The sequence below is a fragment of the Oncorhynchus clarkii genome, chromosome 15 (assembly GCF_045791955.1).
Source record: "Oncorhynchus clarkii lewisi isolate Uvic-CL-2024 chromosome 15, UVic_Ocla_1.0, whole genome shotgun sequence".
In the NCBI taxonomy this organism is placed as follows: Eukaryota; Metazoa; Chordata; class Actinopteri; order Salmoniformes; family Salmonidae; genus Oncorhynchus; species Oncorhynchus clarkii.
The window spans coordinates 32,618,074-32,637,087 of record NC_092161.1 but is presented as its reverse complement, the minus strand read 5'-3'; the positions used below and the strand labels follow the sequence as shown (position 1 = coordinate 32,637,087).

At 41.8% G+C, this 19,014-nt stretch overlaps 1 protein-coding gene across 1 annotated transcript in view; it reads left to right on the top strand.

Annotated features, from left to right (window-relative positions):
- LOC139367220 (extended synaptotagmin-like protein 2b) overlaps positions 1–17,749 on the top strand; it is a 55,751-nt gene extending 38,002 nt beyond the window's left edge. The window contains exons 16-24 of the mRNA XM_071105434.1: positions 342–398; positions 549–635; positions 8,000–8,149; positions 13,673–14,055; positions 14,173–14,271; positions 14,880–15,011; positions 15,261–15,366; positions 15,987–16,036; positions 16,467–17,749. Coding sequence (XP_070961535.1) covers positions 342–398; positions 549–635; positions 8,000–8,149; positions 13,673–14,055; positions 14,173–14,271; positions 14,880–15,011; positions 15,261–15,366; positions 15,987–16,036; positions 16,467–16,512 — 1,110 coding nt within the window. The 3' untranslated portion in view covers positions 16,513–17,749. The remainder of the gene's footprint in view (positions 1–341; positions 399–548; positions 636–7,999; positions 8,150–13,672; positions 14,056–14,172; positions 14,272–14,879; positions 15,012–15,260; positions 15,367–15,986; positions 16,037–16,466) is intronic.
- Positions 17,750–19,014: the final 1,265 nt, after the last annotated feature.

The window sequence follows — 19,014 nt, the reverse complement described above, 5'->3', positions numbered from 1 at the left end:
CGGTTGCCAACAGTGAAAGTTCTTGGATTTCAAAGCTGAGAAGGAGCTTGAAATCAGAATGAAGAATTAAGACCAAGGTTGACCATTTCCTAGCTACTGTGCATTTCCCCCCCAAAAAAATATAAATAAGGAATAGGGAACCATTTGGGATGCAGCCTAAATGATATTCTCTTTTATCTCAGGATAGACACTTCTACCCATTTTATCAGTGATTTTCAGTGTGTTTTTACTGTATAATAACTTTGTTACTACAATTAGCTGAAGAATAACAATGTTTTCAGTGTGTGTTTATGTCTTAGTAACACTCGTTCAGAGCCACTCTTTTCCTGGTCATCTCTCACAGTGAACCAAGTCCTTATGTCTATTTCACAGTTGGGAACAAATCATTTGAGAGTAAGGTAAGAAACTACTGTGGGCATGGTTTCTGTAGATAATTGGAAATTATAATTGAATACCTCATATTTCTCTTACACTTTGAGGATGTTTTAAATAAATACAGTTATTCTATTCTATTTCATTGTATTCTATTCTATATGTGTTGTCTTCAGATCCGCTATAAGACCAATGAGCCAATGTGGGAGGAAGCCTTCTCCTTCCTTGTCCATAATCCCAGGAGGCAGGAGCTGGAAGTGGAGGTACTGTCCCACACCTTAGTTAACAACGATGTACTGTACATTTACATTTATTTTTCACCATACCACAACTGGTAGGTGATCTACAGTGCATTTGGAAAATATTCAGGCCACTTGGCTTTTTCCACATTCTGTTACGTTTCATCCTTATTCTAAAATTGATTATTTTTTTATATTCTCATTAATCTACACACAATACCCCATAATGACAAAGCAAAAACAGGTTTTTAGACATTTTTGCTAATTTATTGGAACCCCCCCTCCAGACCCTTTATACACTACTTTGTTGAAACAGCTTTGGCAGCAATTACAGCCTCGAGTCTTCTTGGGTATGACGCTACAAGCTTGGCACGCCTGTATTTTGGGAGTTTCTCCCATTCTTCTCTGCAGAAGCTCTCACGCTCTGTCAGGTTGGATGGAGAGCATCGCTGCACAGCTATTTTCAGGTCTCTCCAGAGATGTTCGATAGGGTTCAAGTCAGGGCTCTGGCTGGGACACTCAAGGACATTCAGAGACTTGTCCCGATGCCACTCCTGCGTTGTCTTGGCTGTGTGCTTAGGGTCGTTGTCCTGTTGGAAGGTGAACCTTTGCCCCAGTCTGAGGCCCTGAGTACTCTGAAGCAGGTTTTCATAAAGAATCTCTGTACTTTGCTCCGTTCATCTTTCCCTAGATCCTGACTAGTCTCCCAGTCCCTGCCGCTGAAAAACATCCCCACAGCGTGATACTGCCACCACAACGGTTCCTGCGTTGTCTTGGCTGTGTGCTTAGGGTCGTTGTCCTGTTGGAAGGTGAACCTTTGCCCCAGTCTGAGGCCCTGAGTACTCTGAAGCAGGTTTTCATAAAGAATCTCTGTACTTTGCTCCGTTCATCTTTCCCTAGATCCTGACTAGTCTCCCAGTCCCTGCCGCTGAAAAACATCCCCACAGCGTGATACTGCCACCACAACGGTTCACCGTAGAGATGGTGCAGGATTACTCCAGACGTAACGCTTGGCATTCAGGCCAAAGAGTTCAATCTTGGTTTCATCAGACCAGAGATTCTTGTATCTCAAGGTATGAGTCCTTTACGTGCCTTTTGGCAAACAGGCTGTCATGTGCCTTTTACTGAGGAGTGGCTTTCATCTGGCCATTGACCATAAAGGCCTGATTGGTGGAGTGCTGCAGAGATGGTTGTCCTTCTGGAAGGTTCTCCCATCTCCATATAGTTACTCTGGAGCTCTGTCAGAGTGACCATCGGATTCTTGGTCACCTCTCTGCCCCATGCCATTCTCCCCCAAATGCTCAGTTTGGCCGGGCGGCCAGTTCTAGGAAGAATCTTGGTGGTTCCAAATTTCTTTCATTTAAAAATGATGGAGGCCACTGTGTTCTTGGGGACCTTCAATGCTGCAGACATTTATTTTTTGGTACCCTTCCCCAGATCTGTGCCTCGACACAATCCTGTCTCGGCGCTCTACAGACAATTCCTTTGACCTCATGGCTTGGTTTTTGCTCTGACATGCTCTGTCAGCTGTGGGACCTTATATAGACAGGTGTGTGCCTTTCCAAATCATGTCCAATCAATTGAATTTACCACAGGTGGACTCCAATCAAGTTGTAGAAACATTTTGAAAAAGGATGCCATTGTAACAGGATGCACCTGAACTCAATTTCGAGTCTCATAGCAAAGGGTCTAAATACTTATGTAAATAAGCTATTTCTGTTTTTTATGTTTAATACATTTGCAAAAAAAATCATTATAGGGTGTTATGTGTAGACTGATGAGGATTGTTATTATTTTATCCATTTTAGAATAAGGCTGTAACTAGGGCGCTATAGTGGAGTAGGTCACGGAGTGGGCCACGTTTTTCCAAGCTACTGCTGAAATTGTATCTATTTAATACTTTATTTGCGCTTTGACCCAAAAAGAACTAAGAAACACGTGATTTACTTTGCTCAACCTTTATTTTTGTGTTAATGCGTAAATGGTGCATAACCTGCAAAAGTTTAAGTTCAGCGGAGACACTGACAAAAGAGAATACCCTATGTCCAAGACGAGGAGCTTGAGTTCTTCAACAAATTTGGAGCAGCGGCTCCTCCCCACCGAGGATTTGAAGGCCGAGATTCTTGCTGCCTTCAGAGCGGACATTTCATCTATACTCAAGTCGGAACTCAAGGAGGCGCTCAGTGAGGACTTCAATTGTATTAAGTCGGAGTTACAAGCAGTCAAGAATGAACTCGCAAAGCATACTGCAAGGGTTCACAATGAACTGGATACACAAAAAAAAAAAACTGTCTACGATGTGGAACAAGGCTTGTCAACATGCTCCGATGACACGACTACACTACAAACCACGATTAAGAGGCTCAAAACTGATGTGGCTAGCCTTAAGGAACAATGCATACATTTACAAGGTTATATGCCAAGATCCAATATCAGGATCAAGGGGGCAGCTGAGGACCCGAGCTCAAGTTCGACTTCTTCGGTCTCAAAGTTATTGAAGGAATCCCTCAAATTAGATAAAGACATCCTTGTAGACCGGTCACATACGGGCTCTCAAGCAAGAAAGCCTGTCGAAAAACCTTGCGGGTATTGTGGCTAAACTACACTACTATCAGGATTGTATTGATGTTCTTCGGCGTGCCAGAGAATTTGGCCCACTTCGATGTAACAGAGCACCCATTTCTATCTTTCCACAATATGCCCCCAGCGTTGCTCGTGACCGTGCCGCTTTCAGCAACGTTGAGAGTCTGCTCCGTGGACGATCAACGTTCTGTATGATGTGGCTTTACCTACCCGGCTCCGTATAACATACAACGGCACCGAGGAAGAGTTCCAAGACCCCAATAAGGCGATGGCCTTCGTAAGGTTGAACATCCTACAGAGGTCGGACGAAGCAAATGGTTGATTTGGCGATTTAGGGTAATGGACGAATGTGTCTACCACTGCTGACTCAGTCTCTAGATACTGTATAGCGTTGCCAGTGGTATCAGTTGATATTGTTAAGTAGCATTAGTGCCTTAGTTCGGGTGAGTCAATTCTCCTTTTGTTGGAGCTGCTCATTTCTATTTCTCGATGGTACCCGTATCCAGGGTAGATAAAGCACATTTCTATTATTAGGTTATGTAATTTCTTTAAAGAAGTTGCTGCTAACGTAGTGGTATTGCTGTAAGATGTGATTTATAAAATGTTTTATACTTTCTTTTAAAACAGCCTGTAAATTGGTATTTCTTAATTATTTATAATGCGCAACTTGTTTTAAATCCTTCGCTATTTCAGCGGGGCTCTCTACTCGATAGGTTTAGTGATCCCCACTACAAGCACATCATGTGTGGATATCTTTACGTGGGTGTTAGCAGTTACCTTGTTCTATTAGGTGACCAGGGTGGGTTATCTTTTTCATACCAGACTTCAGAGTATTTTTTTGTTTGTTTTTTATTGTTCTTCAACTTTTGTTTTTTTTATTTGCTATTTTTGGGAAAATGTTTAATGGATCAGTTGTTATTGTAATTTGGCTACTATCCTTTTCCCACCTGACTTTACATGGCTAGGCCTAATAATATGAGAGTGAGAGCTGGTTGCTCAGTCACTTGCTAGCTGGAATGTTAAATCTTTAAATCACCCAGTGAATGATAAAAGGGTTCTTTGTCATTTAAATTGCCTTAAAGTAGATATCGCCTTTCTTCAGGAGACACATCTCCGCACGTCCGACCACTGTCGTTTAAAAGGAGGGTGGATCGGTCAATCATATCATTCCAATTTTCATTCTAAAACCAGAGGGGCAGCCATTTTTAATGAGTAAAAACATACCGTTCGCAATGTGTCACGCCCTGACCTTAGTTATCTTTGTTTTCTTTATTATTTTGGTTAGGTCAGGGTGTGACGAGGGTTTATGTTTATGGGGTTTTTACAGTCTAGGTGTTTTTATGTCTATGGTTGCCTAGATTGGTTCTCAATCAGAGACAGCTGTTTATCGTTGTCTCTGATTGGGGACCATATTTAGGTAGCCATATGCCTTGGATAGTTTGTGGGTTATTATTCTATGTTTAGTTGCCTGTCTGCACTTCTCATATCAGCTTCACGGTTCGTTTTGTTATTTTGTTCGTTTTATTATTTTGTTCGTTTTGTTCGTTTTGTTCAGTGTTCATTCTTTATTAAAAGTAGTATGTACGCATATCACGCTGCGCCTTGGTCTCCTCATTATGACGAACGTGACACAATGTCAAGTGTAGAAGCTGACTCAGCAGGCCCTTTTCATTATTGTAGTAGGAAGACTAAATGATACACCTGTTATCTTGATTAACATTTATGCACCAAACTGAGATAACAGTTCATTCTTCACAAATGTATTTTCTCGATTTACCAAATATGGACACTCACCACCTAGTACTAGGTGGTGATATGAATTGTGTACTGTCGCCCAATCTGGAGCTTGGCTCTCCTAAGGTATCATCTTCATCAAAGACAGTATCCACAATTCAGCTATTTCTTAAGACATATGGCATATCTGATTTGTGGCGTTTCCGCAATCCCACAGCTAGGGAGTATTATTTTTTTCTCGCCAATTCATAAGACCTTCTCATGTATAGACTACTTTTTCCCTAGAGAATAGATTTTTTGCCACTTATTACGGAGTGTGATTACCAAGCTATAGTCATTTGGGATCATTCTCCTCTTACTATGAAACTACTTATGCCAAATACACAGCCTAATAAATAAGAATTTGTAGGGATATCCTTGTCTCATCGCGTACCAGCGACTCCTGTGGCGGGCCGGGCGCAGTGCGCGCTAAACAAGGTTGCCAGGTGCACGGTGTTTCCTCCGACACATTGGTGCGGCCGGCTTCCAGGTTGGATGTGCGCTGTGTTAAGAAGCAGTGTGGCTTGGTTGGGTTGTGTATTGCAGGACGCTTGACTTTCAACCTTCGTCTCTCTGGAGCCCGTACGGGAGTTCTAGCGATGAGACAAGATAGTAGTTACTAACAATTGGATACCTCGAAATTGGGGAGAAAAAGGGGTAAAAATTCAAATAAATAAAAATAAAGGTTAAAAAAAATTATAATAATGATCGCCCTTGGCGGCTTAACTCACTACTGCTATCAGAAGAAACCTTTGTTTCTTTTATATCATCTCAAATGTTATTTCTCAAGCTTATTCAAACCCCTGGAATGTCTCCTACAACAGTATAGGAATCAATGAAGGCCAAATTATTTCGTACAGCGCAACATTAAGGAAGTGCAATATTCAACGCCTAGGGGGAATTTACAAATAAAATCTTGGATTTTAATATGACATATTCAACCTCTTCATTCGCAGATTTACTGAAACAACGTCTAACACTTCAGACAGAGTTTTTTTTTCTTCTTTCAACTCGACAGGCTGAAAATGTAGTTAGTAAATCTTGATACAAAAATGACGAACATGAAGAGAAATCAGGGGAAAATGCTAGCACACCAGAACCGCAAATCAAACCATACATGAGACAACTGACGAGCTGGGTAACAAATGTAATTGATAGTTCAGAGGTCAATTCATGCTTTCATAACTTTTACTCACAATTATACACTTCGGAAATCGGCTGATAATGCTAACTTACTCGACACCTTCTTTGAGAACTTCCTACAGTTGAGCCTGAAAGAGCTGCTGAATGAGAAGAACAGCTCTCTGTAAAAGAGATTGTGTTAGCAATTAAATCTATGCATTCTGGTAAATCCTCTGGACCCGATTTTCCGAGCAAATTCTTGTAGTTTTTAATTCTCAGATGAACTCTCTCTTTTCTTGCTTTCCGAATTTGAGGAATCATTCTCCTCAAACTCTGCCATGCAAATGTCTGGTAGTCTTGTGCCCTTCAGAGTGACTATGCAGAAATTGAAATATTTGGGTCACACACAATTTGAAAGTTCTCTATGAAGCTAATTTATTTATTTATTTGACCTTGGAGATCTCATCCTGTGGCCCCACCTCTTTAGCTGCCTTACTCTGCTCAAAACTTGAATTAGCTGAGCCTGTGTCCAAATACACCAAAAATCCCTATTAAGAAACATTCTAAAACAAATCTGGAAACAGTTCAGGCGATCGTTTGGTCTCAGTGAATTTTCAACTTCTGACCCATTTACTAAAGAACCATTGCATTCTCTCCATCATTATTTGACCGGGTGTTTCCTATCTGGTCCGGAAAAGGGATCTCCGCACTGAACGACTTGTACATTGATTTGGATTTTGTATCTTTTGAACAGTGAGTACAAAAGTTCAATATTGCTCGATCCCATTTCTTTAGATACTGCATTTGCGTAGTTTTGAATCTTCATACTCTCATACTTCCCATCACACCCAGCTACTTCCCTTCTAGATTCTATTTTTAAAGTGAACCCTTATATCAAAGGAGGTATAAGCTTGATCTATACGTTCTTACACTCGCACAATCTGGATTCCCTGCACTCTCTTAAGAACCAATGGGAAGAGGATTTAGGTGAACAACTTTGAGACTAAATTTGGCAGAGTATGCTTCAGAGAATACATTCTCCATCTATATGTTTAAGACATGCTCTAACTCAATTTCAAATAGTTTGTCGGCTGCATTGCGGCAGGGTAGCCTAGTGGTTAGAGCGTTGGACTAGTAACTGAAAGGTTGCAAGTTCAAATCCCCGAGCTGACAAGGTACAAAATCTGTCTTTCTGCCCCTGAACAGGCAGTTAACCCCACTGTTCCTAGGCTGTCATAGAAAATAAGAATTTGTTCTTAACTGACTTGCCTTGTTAAATAAAGGTCAAATCAAAAAATTGCACAAAGGCAAAATTGTCCAATAGACTAGAAATAGATCCCACTTGTGACCAATGTTAGCAGGCTCCTGCTACTTTATTACACAATTTTTGGACATGCCCGAAATGGGCAGATTTCTGGACATCACTTTTTGAGACATTTTCTTAGATACTCGAGAGACCCATAGAACCTTCTGCCTTTATTGCATTATTCGGAGTGGCACCACAGGAGGCCCCTCAGTTATACCCGGCAACATGCTGGCATTTACTACTTTTTTAGCTAGATATCTTATACTATTTAAGTGGAAGGATCGGTTTCCTCCTCCTTTTAATCATTGGATAAAGGAAGTTACGCAACATTTCAAGCCAGAGAAAGTACACTACTCCGTTAGGGGATCTGCAATTACATTTTATAATATCTGGCAACCTTTCCTATCCTTTGTAGAAGACATGGAGAATATGTGGCAAAATGTGGAAAAAGTCAACGGGTCTGAATGCACTGTATTTCTATACACTATGTACTTTAGACATATCTGATGTTTTTTGGATGGGTCAAACATTGAGTTTACAGTAAGTGTATGTGAATTATAGGATATCTAATATGTTAACCCTTTGTTGGACTGTCTATGCCCAGGTGAAGGATGACAAGCACAAGTGCACCCTGGGTAATCTTACAGTCCCCTTGAGTGGTCTGTTGGAGGAGGAAGACATGACGTTTACTCAGCAGTTTTCCCTGAGGAACTCTGGACCCAGCTCCACACTCAAACTCAAGTTGGCTCTCAGGGTAAGGATATTTATAGCTGCCTCCCAAATGGCACGCTATTCCCTATGTACAGTTGAAGTCGGAAGATTACATACACTTAGGTTTTAGTCATTAAAACTCGTTTTTCAACCACTCCACAAATGTCTTGTTAACAAACTATAGTTTTGGCAAGTCGGTTAGGACATCTACTTTGTGCAAGACACAAGTAATTTTACTAACAATTGTTTGCAGACAGATTATTTCACTTATAATTCACTGTATCACAATTCCAGTGGGTCAGAAGTTTACATACACTAAATTGACTGTGCCTTTAAACAGCTTGGAAAATTCCAGAAAATTATGTCATGGCTTTAGAAGCTTCTGATTGACTCAAATTATGTCAATTAGCCTATTGGAGGTGTACCTGTGGATGTATTTCAAGGCCTACCTTCAAACTCAGTGCCTCTTTGCTTGACATCATTGGAAAATCAAAAGAAATCAGCCAAGACCTCAGAAAAAAAATTGTAGACATCCACAAGTCTGGTTCATCCTTGGGAGCAATTTCCAAATACCTGAATGTACCACGTTCATCTGTACAAACAACAGTACGCAAGTATAAACACCATAGGACCACGCAGCCGGCATACCGCTCAGGAAGGAGACGTGTTCTTTCTCTTAGAGATGAATGTACTTTGGTGCGAAAAGTGCAAATCAATCCCAGAACAACAGCAAAGGACCTTGTGAAGATGCTGGCGGAAACAGGTACAAATGTATCTATATCCACAGTAAAACGAGTCCAATATCAACATAACCTGAAAGCCCACTCAGCAAGGAAGAAGCCACTGCTCTAAAACCGCCATAAAATAGCCAGACTACGGTTTGCAAATGCACATGGGGACAAATATCATACTTTTTGGAGAAATGTCCTCTGGTCTGATGAAATAAAGTATAGAACTGTTTGGCCATAATGCCCATCGTTATGTTTGGAGGAAAAAGGGGAGGCTTGCAAGCCGAAGAACACCATCCCAACCGTGAAGCGTGGGGGTGGCAGCATCATGTTGTGGGGGTGCTTTGCTGCAGGAGGGACTGGTGCACGTCACAAAATAGATGGCATCAGGAGGATTGAAAATTATGTGGATATATTGAAGCAACATTTCAAGACATTAGTCAGGAAGTTAAAGCTTGGTCTCAAATGGGTCTTCCAAATGGACAATGACCCCAAGTATACTTCAAAGTTGTGGCAAAATGGTTTAAGGACAACAAAGTCAAGGTATTGGAGTGCCATCACAAAGCCCTGAGCTCAATCCCCTAGACAATTTGTGGGCAGAACTGAAAAAGCATGTGCGAGCAAGGAGGCCTACAAACATGACTCCGTTACACCAGCTCTGTCAGGAGGAATGGGCCAAAATTCACCCAACTTATTGTGGGAAACTTGTGGAAGGCTACCAGAAACGTTAAACAATTCAAGTTAAACAATTTAAAGGCAATGCTACCCAATACTAATTGAGTGTATGTAAACTTCTGACCCACTGGGAATGTGATGAAAGAAATAATTCTCTCCTATTATTCTGACATTTCACATTCTTAAAATAAAGTGGTGATCCTAACTGACATAAGACAGGGAATTTTTACTAGGATTAAATGTCAGGAATTGTGAAAAACTGAGTTTAAATGTATTTGGCTAAGGTCTATGCAAACCTCCGACTTCAACTGTAAATAACTACTGTACTTTTATACCAGGGCCCGTAGAGCTCAACGTTTTAGGGAATAGGGTGTCATTTGAGATGCAACCATAATAGACCTGCTGTCTATTTTAAAAAGTTACCGATTGATATGTGTCAATAGAACTTCCCATCACAATGTACACTGTGAAGGGGTTACTGTGAATTTGACAGCTTACAGGCAGCTTGGTGGCAAGTAAAATTCTGTATTTCATATTGCAGTACAACTACTGTAACATAAATACGGTATCAAAGCAAGTATTGTGTAATGACACAGAGTACAATACCGTAAAGGTTGTGAATGAATGGATGGATCAATTCATTAATTCATTGAGGGGAGAGGTTTGTATTTCACAGTATTTTACTGTATTTACAAGGGATTGGTGCAAGCAGTTTGGCTGCTAGGTTAAGTGTTTACACATTACAGTAGTGATGTTAGGTTTGATATCGGAGCCCCAAGGCATGCGTCAAAATCGCTAAGCAGTGTACTTCAAATCAGTGCGCCGTTGCCTGTATCACTTTATCAGAAGCATATGATCAATGAAGTCCGAAGCTTTGTTGATCAACCCCCTGATTGGTTTGGTATTCGTTTCGGTAGAAGACAAATAGGCTACGCTGCGCACGCGCTATGGCATGTGGGACCTCATCTATAATAATTTGGCTGCTCTAAATTATTTTGACCAGCAGGTGCCACTAATGTACACTGTGTTGAACAAAGCCTTGGGTAATAAACCTATTTTCAACACAATTTGCTGGAAATCCTAAATGCTTCAATCAATCAAATGTATTTATTAAGCCCTTTTTACATCAGCAGATGTTACAAAATGCTTATACAGAAACCCAGCCTAAAACCCCAAAGAGAAAGCAATGCAGATGTAGAAGCATGGTGGCTAGAAAACTCCCTAGAACGGTAGGAACCTAGGAAGAAACCTAGAGAGTCCTCTTCTGGCTGTGCCCGGTGGCGATTATAAGAGTATATGACCATTAAGGCCAGATCGTTCTTCAAGATGTTCAAACTTTCATAGATGACCAACAGGGTCAAATAATAATCACAGTGGTTATAGAGGGTGCAACAGGTCAGCAGTAAATGTCAATTTTCTTGCTTTTCATAGCCAAGCATTCAGAGAGAGAGAGATGGGAGAATTAGATGGAGCATACTTAAGATTACACAGGACACTAGATAAGGCAGGAGAATTACACCAGATAGGACACACCCTAGTCCCCTGTCACATAGACTATTGCTGCATAGATACTGGAGATTGAGACAGGGGGGTCAGGGGACAGGAAGATCACGTCAGTGACTCAACCCACTCAAGTTCAATATAGCGGAAAAAAGCCTGGCACGATATGATACACCCCTCCTAGGGACGGCATGCGAGAGCACTATAGCAAGCCAATGCCTCAGCCCCGTAATAGGGTCAGAGGCAAAGAATCCCAGTGGAGAGAGGGAAGCCGGCCAGGCAGAGACAGCAAGAGGCGTTCGTCACTCCTCCAGTGCCTTGCCATTCACCTTCGCACCCCTGGGCCAGACAACACTCAATCATAGAACCTACTGAAGAGTCTTCAGTAAATACTTAAAGGTTGAGACCAAGTCTGCGTCTCTCTCTGGATTGGCAGACAATTCCATAGAAATAGAACTCTATTGGAGAAAGCCCTGCTTCCAGCTGTTTGCTTCTAGGAACAATATGGAGGTATGCGTCTTGTGACCAAAGTGTATGTGTAGGTATCTACAGCAGTACCAAATTGGAGAGTTAGGTAGGAGCAAATCCATATAATGCTTTGTAGGTTTTCAGTTAAAACCTTGAAATCAGCCCTAGCCTTAACAGGAAGCCAGAGGCTAGCACTTGAGTATTATTATATTTTTGGGTGGTTCTTGTCAAGATTCTAGCAGCTGTATTTAGCAGTATCTGATGTGCATTTAGTGCTTTGTCCGGTAGCCTGTGAGTAGAGCATTGCAGTAGTCTAATCTTGAAGAAACAAAAGCATGTATTAGCTAATGAATTAATTTTTGGACAAAATGTTTCGGATTTTTACAATGTTACGAAGATGGAAAAAAGCTGCCCTTTAAATATTTTTGATATGTTCGTCAAAAGAGAGATCAGGGCAGAGCAGGTCCATCAGTTTTATTTGAGACGACTGTACAACCATCAAGATCAAACTGCAGATCTCTTCGTTGCTTGGAACCTAGAACTAACATCTCTGTTTTATCTCAGTTAAAAAATGACCTTACGTCTGAAACACAGGCTTCCAGGGTAGGCAATTTTGGGGCTTAACCATGTTTCTTCGAAATGTACAGCTGTGTGTCATCTGCATAGCAGTGAAAGTTGACATTGTGTTTCAGAATGACATCCCCAAGAGGTAGAATATTGTGCAAACAATAATGGTCCTAAAACGGAAGCTTGCGGAACACCGAAACTTAAAGGACAAACCATCCACAGAAACAAACTGATATCTTTCCGACAGATAAGATCTAAACCTGGCAAGAACTTGTCTGTGTAGACCAATTAGGGTTTCCAATCTCTCCAAAAGAATGTGGTGATCGATGGTGTCTAAAGCGACAGGAGCACGAGGACAGGAGCAGAGCCTTGGTATGATGCCATGAAAAGGTAATGAACCAACTTCACGAGTGCGATCTCAGTACTATGATGGGGTCTAAAACCAGACTGGAGAGTTTTATATATATTATTTGTCTTCATGAAGGCAGCAAGTTGCTGAGCAGCTTTTTCAGTTTTAACATTTTCCGGGTCAAGGTTTGGCTTTTACAGGAAAGTCTTTATTTCTGTCACTTTTAGTGAGTTTGGTACACATCCGGAGGATAGGGAGCCATTTCAAATCAAATCAAATGTATTTATATAGCCCTCCGTACATCAGCTGATATCTCAAAGTGCTGTACAGAAACCCAGCCTAAAACCCCAAACAACAAGCAATGCAGGTGTAGAAGCACGGTGGCTAGGAAAAACTCCCTAGAAAGGCCTAAACCTAGGAAGAAACCTAGAGGAACCAGGCTATGTGGGGTGGCCAGTCCTCTTCTGGCTGTGCCGGGTGGAGATTATAACAGAACATGGCCAAGATGTTCAGATGTTCATAAATGACCAGCATGGTCCAATAATAATAAGGCAGAACAGTTGAAACTGGAGCAGCAGCACGGCCAGGTGGACTGGGGACAACAAGGAGTCAAACTGACCCTAGCCCCCCGACACAAACTACTGCAGCATAAATACTGGAGGCTGAGACAGGAGGGGTCAGGAGACACTGTGGCCCCATCCATTTGTTGTGTTCAACATAGGAGGACCAAGCGCAGGAAGTAGCTCTTTTAGTAGTTAGTTAGAATAGGGTCCAATAAGCAGCTGGACTGTTTTTATTCCCCTCAATCAAGTTGGAAAAGTCAGCTGATCGAGCAGCGGTGAAGGCTTGCACGATAGTCTTTCCGTTCCAATTTTCTGGAAGACTTGCTGCCAGTCCAAACTGTTCCCTATACAAATTGATGGGGCACTATAACCACATAGGCATTCAATTGGTATAGCATTCTCAATCACGGGTGCAACAAATCTATCAATCTTCAAAATATGTTAATGAGCCAGAAACAACAATACCTGGCACCCACTAGTGGTCAAAAGTGTTTTTGGCGCTCCAAAGATGGTGGTATTACAGGACCTCTCAAAACACAGCAATACTTTGCCCCGCCCACAACATTTACACACAATGCTTTAGAATTGACAGTATGCTGCAGCAAAACGTTTCAGAGTATTTTACTATAGACCCCCAAATTCCCATATTATTTACAGTTTTCCATTATAGTGTACAGTATTCTTAAGGTACTGTGCTCTGCTCGTCTGTGTCGTAGGTTCTGTGCCTGGAGAAGCAGACAAGTGCATCGGACCAGCTCTCCTCTGTCCAGGTGAGGAAAGCCAGCGAGGTCAAACCCACCGTCCCCTCCCAGAGACTCTCCGCATCGGAGTCGCCGCTCCCCCCAGCCTACACCACCCCAACACCACCCATGGAGGCCTCCACCCACTCCCTCCATCGCAGGGAGGAGCGAAAGGAGGAGCCGTACGGAGGCAGCCCCATCAGGAGCACCTCTATCAGGAGCACTTCCAACCTGAGCACCACCATATCCAACTCACAGAAACACCTGCCCCATAAGGACTCCATGGCCAGCCTGGCCTCGGACATCTCCCTACCCTTCGCCACCCAAGAGCTGCAGCAGAGGCTCAGGCAGCTGCAGAAGTAAATCCCACACACACACACACTCACGTGCACATACATGCACACACAAACACACACACATAATCACTATCATGAGGTAAAGTCAAATCCATAATCTGTGCTGTGTTGCATTTTCAGTGGGTCTGCCCCTAGTCCGTACCCCCTGGGGGAGATCCAGCTGACTGTCCGCCACAGCTCCCAGAGGAACAAGCTCATCGTGGTGGTGCACGCTTGTCGGTCAGTGGCCTCATGTATCACACTAGACTAGCCAAATATACTGTATAGGCCAGGTTCCTGGACACAGATTATGCCTTGTCCTAGACCTCCCGAGTGGAGCAGCGGTCTAAGGTACTGCATCGCAGTGCTTGAGGTGCCACTACAGACCCGGGTTCGACCCTAGGCTGTGTCATAACCGGCCGTGACGGGGAGTCCCATAGGGCGGTGCACAATTGGCCCAGTGTCTTCTGGGTTAGGGGAGGGTTCGGCCGGGGGGGCTTACTTGGCTCATCGCGCTCTGGCGACTCCTTCGTGCAGCCTGCAGACTGATTCCGGTCGTCAGTTGGATGATGTTTCCTCCGACACATTGGTGCAGCTAGCTTCTGGGTTAAGCGGGCGGGTGTTATGGAGCGTGGTTTGGCGGGTCATGTTTCGGAGGAAGCATGACTCGACCTTCGCATCTCCCGAGCGCGTTGGGGAGTTGCAGCAATGAGACAATATCGAAAAAGGGGGGAGATTCTCAATTGAAAGTGCCTTAGTCAAAGACTAAGCTTAATTTGTGTCCAGGAAACCGCCCCTCTGTTCAGATTTCAATGTGCCTGAATGACCCCTGTACATTTTGCCCTCAGAAACCTCATTGCGTTCACTAAGGATGGATCAGATCCTTTCGTTCGGGTTTACTTGCTCCCTGACAAGAGCCGGACAGGCCGGAGGAAAACCAGCACCATAAAGAAAACCCTGAACCCTGTGTATGATCAAACGTGAGTTCTGACTCGGACGTTCACTGTAGGCCACCTCCATAGAATTACTTATAGATCTTTTAAGTAATAGTAATATACTGTATATGATCTCTATGGCCACCTCCTACATTATGCAACTATGTAACCATCGCAAAAATTCATCACATCATGTATTATATTCATTCATCACCCAGTATCACTGCAGTAGGAAATCATCACTCAGAAATAAACAAAGGAGAATCCTAAAGTGTGTGTTTTGTTCATCTGCAGGTTTGAGTTCAGTGTGTCCATGGTGGAGCTGCACAGGAGAACTCTGGACATCGCTGTGAAGAACGGAGGGAGTATACTGTCCAAACACAGAGGACTCCTCGGGAAGGTAAGTGTCTCCTCACAAAAGATAGTCTGTTCCAAATGGCACCCTATTCTAAATCAAGAGTTTACGATTAGTAAAGCTCAGACCAAGTTTACTCACCCACTGGGTCACACAGCTGCGTAAGACAAAGACATTGTTCCACCAGCACAGGTATACATTTAGGTGAATTTTCCTCCTTACACATCTGAACAGCCAATACACCTCAGTTGCTAGACAGAACTTTAGTGATCAGTTCTTCCTCACTTCATCTGACCTGACCCTGGCCCCAAGTTCCACACTCCTCCCCAACGGCTGTCCTGTTATCTTGTACCAGACTGTGGCCCTTCTCCTTCCCATAGGATCCCCGATGTCTAACAATATCATATTCTGACAGAATGCAAATGTTCCACATTCCCCTCTCTCCCTCAGTGACACAAATAAGGATGTTTCATATTTTCAAGGTTAGAAGTCCGAATCCATCACTATATAGTGCAATACTTCAGAGCCCTATGAGCGCACTGTGTTGGGAAAAGGGTGCCATTTGGGACACAACATGGTTGTACTTTAAAAGTGAAGGACTTTTATTTTCATGATGAATTATCTGATTGTTGTTGACTCTAGCAATGCGACTGTACTTATTGTAGGTGATTGTGGATTTGAGTGGTGAGGATATATCCAAGGGTTGGACACAATGGTAAGATGCTCCTTTACCCAATTTGTATTGTCAGTTCTGTGTTGTATTTGTGTTATCATTTGATACAAATTTGATTTGGTGAAATGAACTAGGTTGTTTGTTGTTTATTCCATGATTACATCTTTGGGTGTGAGACAATTGCTCGAAGAAAAATCATATGTATCTATTATGATACAAATACAATCAAAATCAAATCAAACTTTATTTGTAACATGCCTCCGAATACAACAAGTGTAGACTTTGCCATGAAATGCTTACTTAAGGGCTTGAAAGTAAGCATTTCACGGTAAGGTCTACACTTGTTGTATTCGGCGCATGTGACAAATAAAGTTTGATTAGATTTGGATTGTATTTGTTAGTCATGTTTTAATTTCTGCCATTGTCATTTGTCCGCTCCACTGGTGTTTTCACTCCTTGTCTCGTCATGTAGGTATGATCTGACTGAAGATGGCAACCGCAAAACAGTCCAGGCATAGAGAGGTAGAGAATGACACAGGAAGACCGCACCTCCATCATCACAAACACCAGTTGACATTCATGGGAACACACTCTGCTTTCACATAGTGTTATCGCTTATCAAAGGGCACATCCTTTTTCCTCTTCTTTCGATTTGTTTTGCCATTTAAATGTGTGTGCTTTATCATGTCGACCTGAGTGGAGATACCACTTCAGGTTGACTGTAATATGCTGTTCCTGCACTCTTCAACGACGTCAAAAGTTTCGCAAAATTGTCCTGTTAAAAGCAAAACGTTTATCAGAAAATGTAGGTTCATGTGTCAACAAAAAAAAAGCACATTTTACTGCCTTTTTTCTAAGTTGTCAATGTTTATACATGTATAACTGGGCTAAAATGGACTAATTAAGATTTGCAGGGATTTCATTTTTATTTGTTACTATTGAAGGAAATTATGTTGAAATCCTATTTTATTTTTTATTTGACATTGAATGGACTCCATATCTATTGATGAACGAATTCTCATCAAAGGGACAGATATGGCTACTATGGTAGTTACAAGCCATGAACATGGATGATCAGTTAATTTGTTTTATGTATTTTTGTCATGCAGTGTTATTTGGTCTTTGTTTACTTCCATGTGTTTTCTTCATGCTAATAAACATCAATTACTAGTACAGTGATTCAAAATCCTACCACTGAATGCACATCTAAAAAAGGATGAAATTGTGGTTCAGTATATTCTACGCTGTATATTTTGAGGGATTCAGTGCAATATAGAATTATGTTGAGAATGGAGGGGTATATGTCAGGGCGGGGATATGTTCTGCTCTGGTGTACGTTTATATCTAAATAGAGATAAGAGTTTGATTTATTGTAATACATCATTTGTAAATTAATAGAGGATAATATATGAATGGTTTCTTACACCAGACGTTATGGTCAGTTTTTTTTTAGCAACATTGTGTGAAGTTTTTGTTTTTATCTGTCGAATGATGACAGAATGTGCCCTTGGCTACTCCTGTACGTAAAGCCATACAGTGAACACTGTTTTATCTTGAAACACTTCCATGTTGTGCATTACAAACATCTTAAATCCTCTGTCAGTTATCTTTCCTGTGCCTTATTAACATTAAACACCTTCACATTCACAAATGCACATGAAACCTTTTAGCAGCAATAGTTTTCAAGTTTGGAATAAGTATATTCATGGTTTGTTTTGAATAATAAACAGTTGTTTCTCTTTAATTAAAAAAGTATCTTGTTTTGAGGTGTTGTTGTTGTTGACTGCAATGACTTGACTCCCCTGTGAAAAGTTGCCTGGCCCTATATTCATTGTTAGCCTTTGTGAGGCTGTTAGTCTACTGAATTTACAGTGCATTCGGAAAGTATTCAGACCCCTTGACTTTTTCCACATTTGTTACGTTACAGCCTTATTCTAAAATGTATTAAATTAAAGTTTTTCCTTATCAATCTACACACAATACCCCATAATGACAAAACGAAAACGGGTTAAACATTTTTTTGAAATACCTTATTTACATAAGGAATCAGACCCTTTGCTATTAGACTCGAAATTTAAGCTCAGGTGCATCCTGTTTCCATTGATCATCCTTGAGATGTTTATACACCTTGATTGGAATCCACCTGTGGTAAATTCAATTGATTGGACATGATTTGGAAAGACACACACCTGTCTATATAAGGTCCCACAGCTGACAGAGCATGTCAGAGCAAAAACCAAGCCATGAGGTCAAAGGAATTGTCTGCTCAGGACCTCAGACTGGGGTGAAGGTTCACCTTCCATCAGGACAACGACACTAAGCACACAGCCAAGACAACGCAGCAGTGACTTCGAGACAAGACTCTGAATGTCTTTGAGTGGCCCAGCCAGAGCCCGGACTCGAACCTGATCATCTCTGGAGAGATCTGAAAATAATGTGTAGCGACCCTCCCCATCCAACCTGACAGAGCTTGAGAGGATCTGCTGAGAAGAATGAGAGAAACTCCCCAAATACAGGCGTGCCAAGCTTGTAGCGTCATACCCAACCAGTGCCCCCACACATTGACTCTGTACTCGTACCCACTGTCAATTGCCTTACTATTGTTATTTTACTGCTGCTCTTTAATTATTTGTTACTTTTATTTATTTCTTTTTTGGGGTATTTTTCTTAAAACGGCATTGTTGGTTAAGGGCTTGTAAGTAAGCATTTCACTGTAAGGTTATTGGTCACCTCCCTGACCAAGGCCCTTCTCCCTGACTGCTGTTGTATTCGGTGTATGTGACATACAATTTGATTTGACTTCATGCCGTAATCGCTGCCAAAGGTGCTTCAACAAAGTACTTAAAGGGTCTGAATGCTTATGTAAATGTGATATTTACATGTTTTTATGTTTATAAATGTACAAACATTATGGGGTATTGGGTGTAGATTGGTGAGGGGAAAAAAACTATTTAATACATTTTATAACAAGGCTGTAATGTAACAAAATGTGGAAAAAGTGAAGGGGTCTGAATACTTTC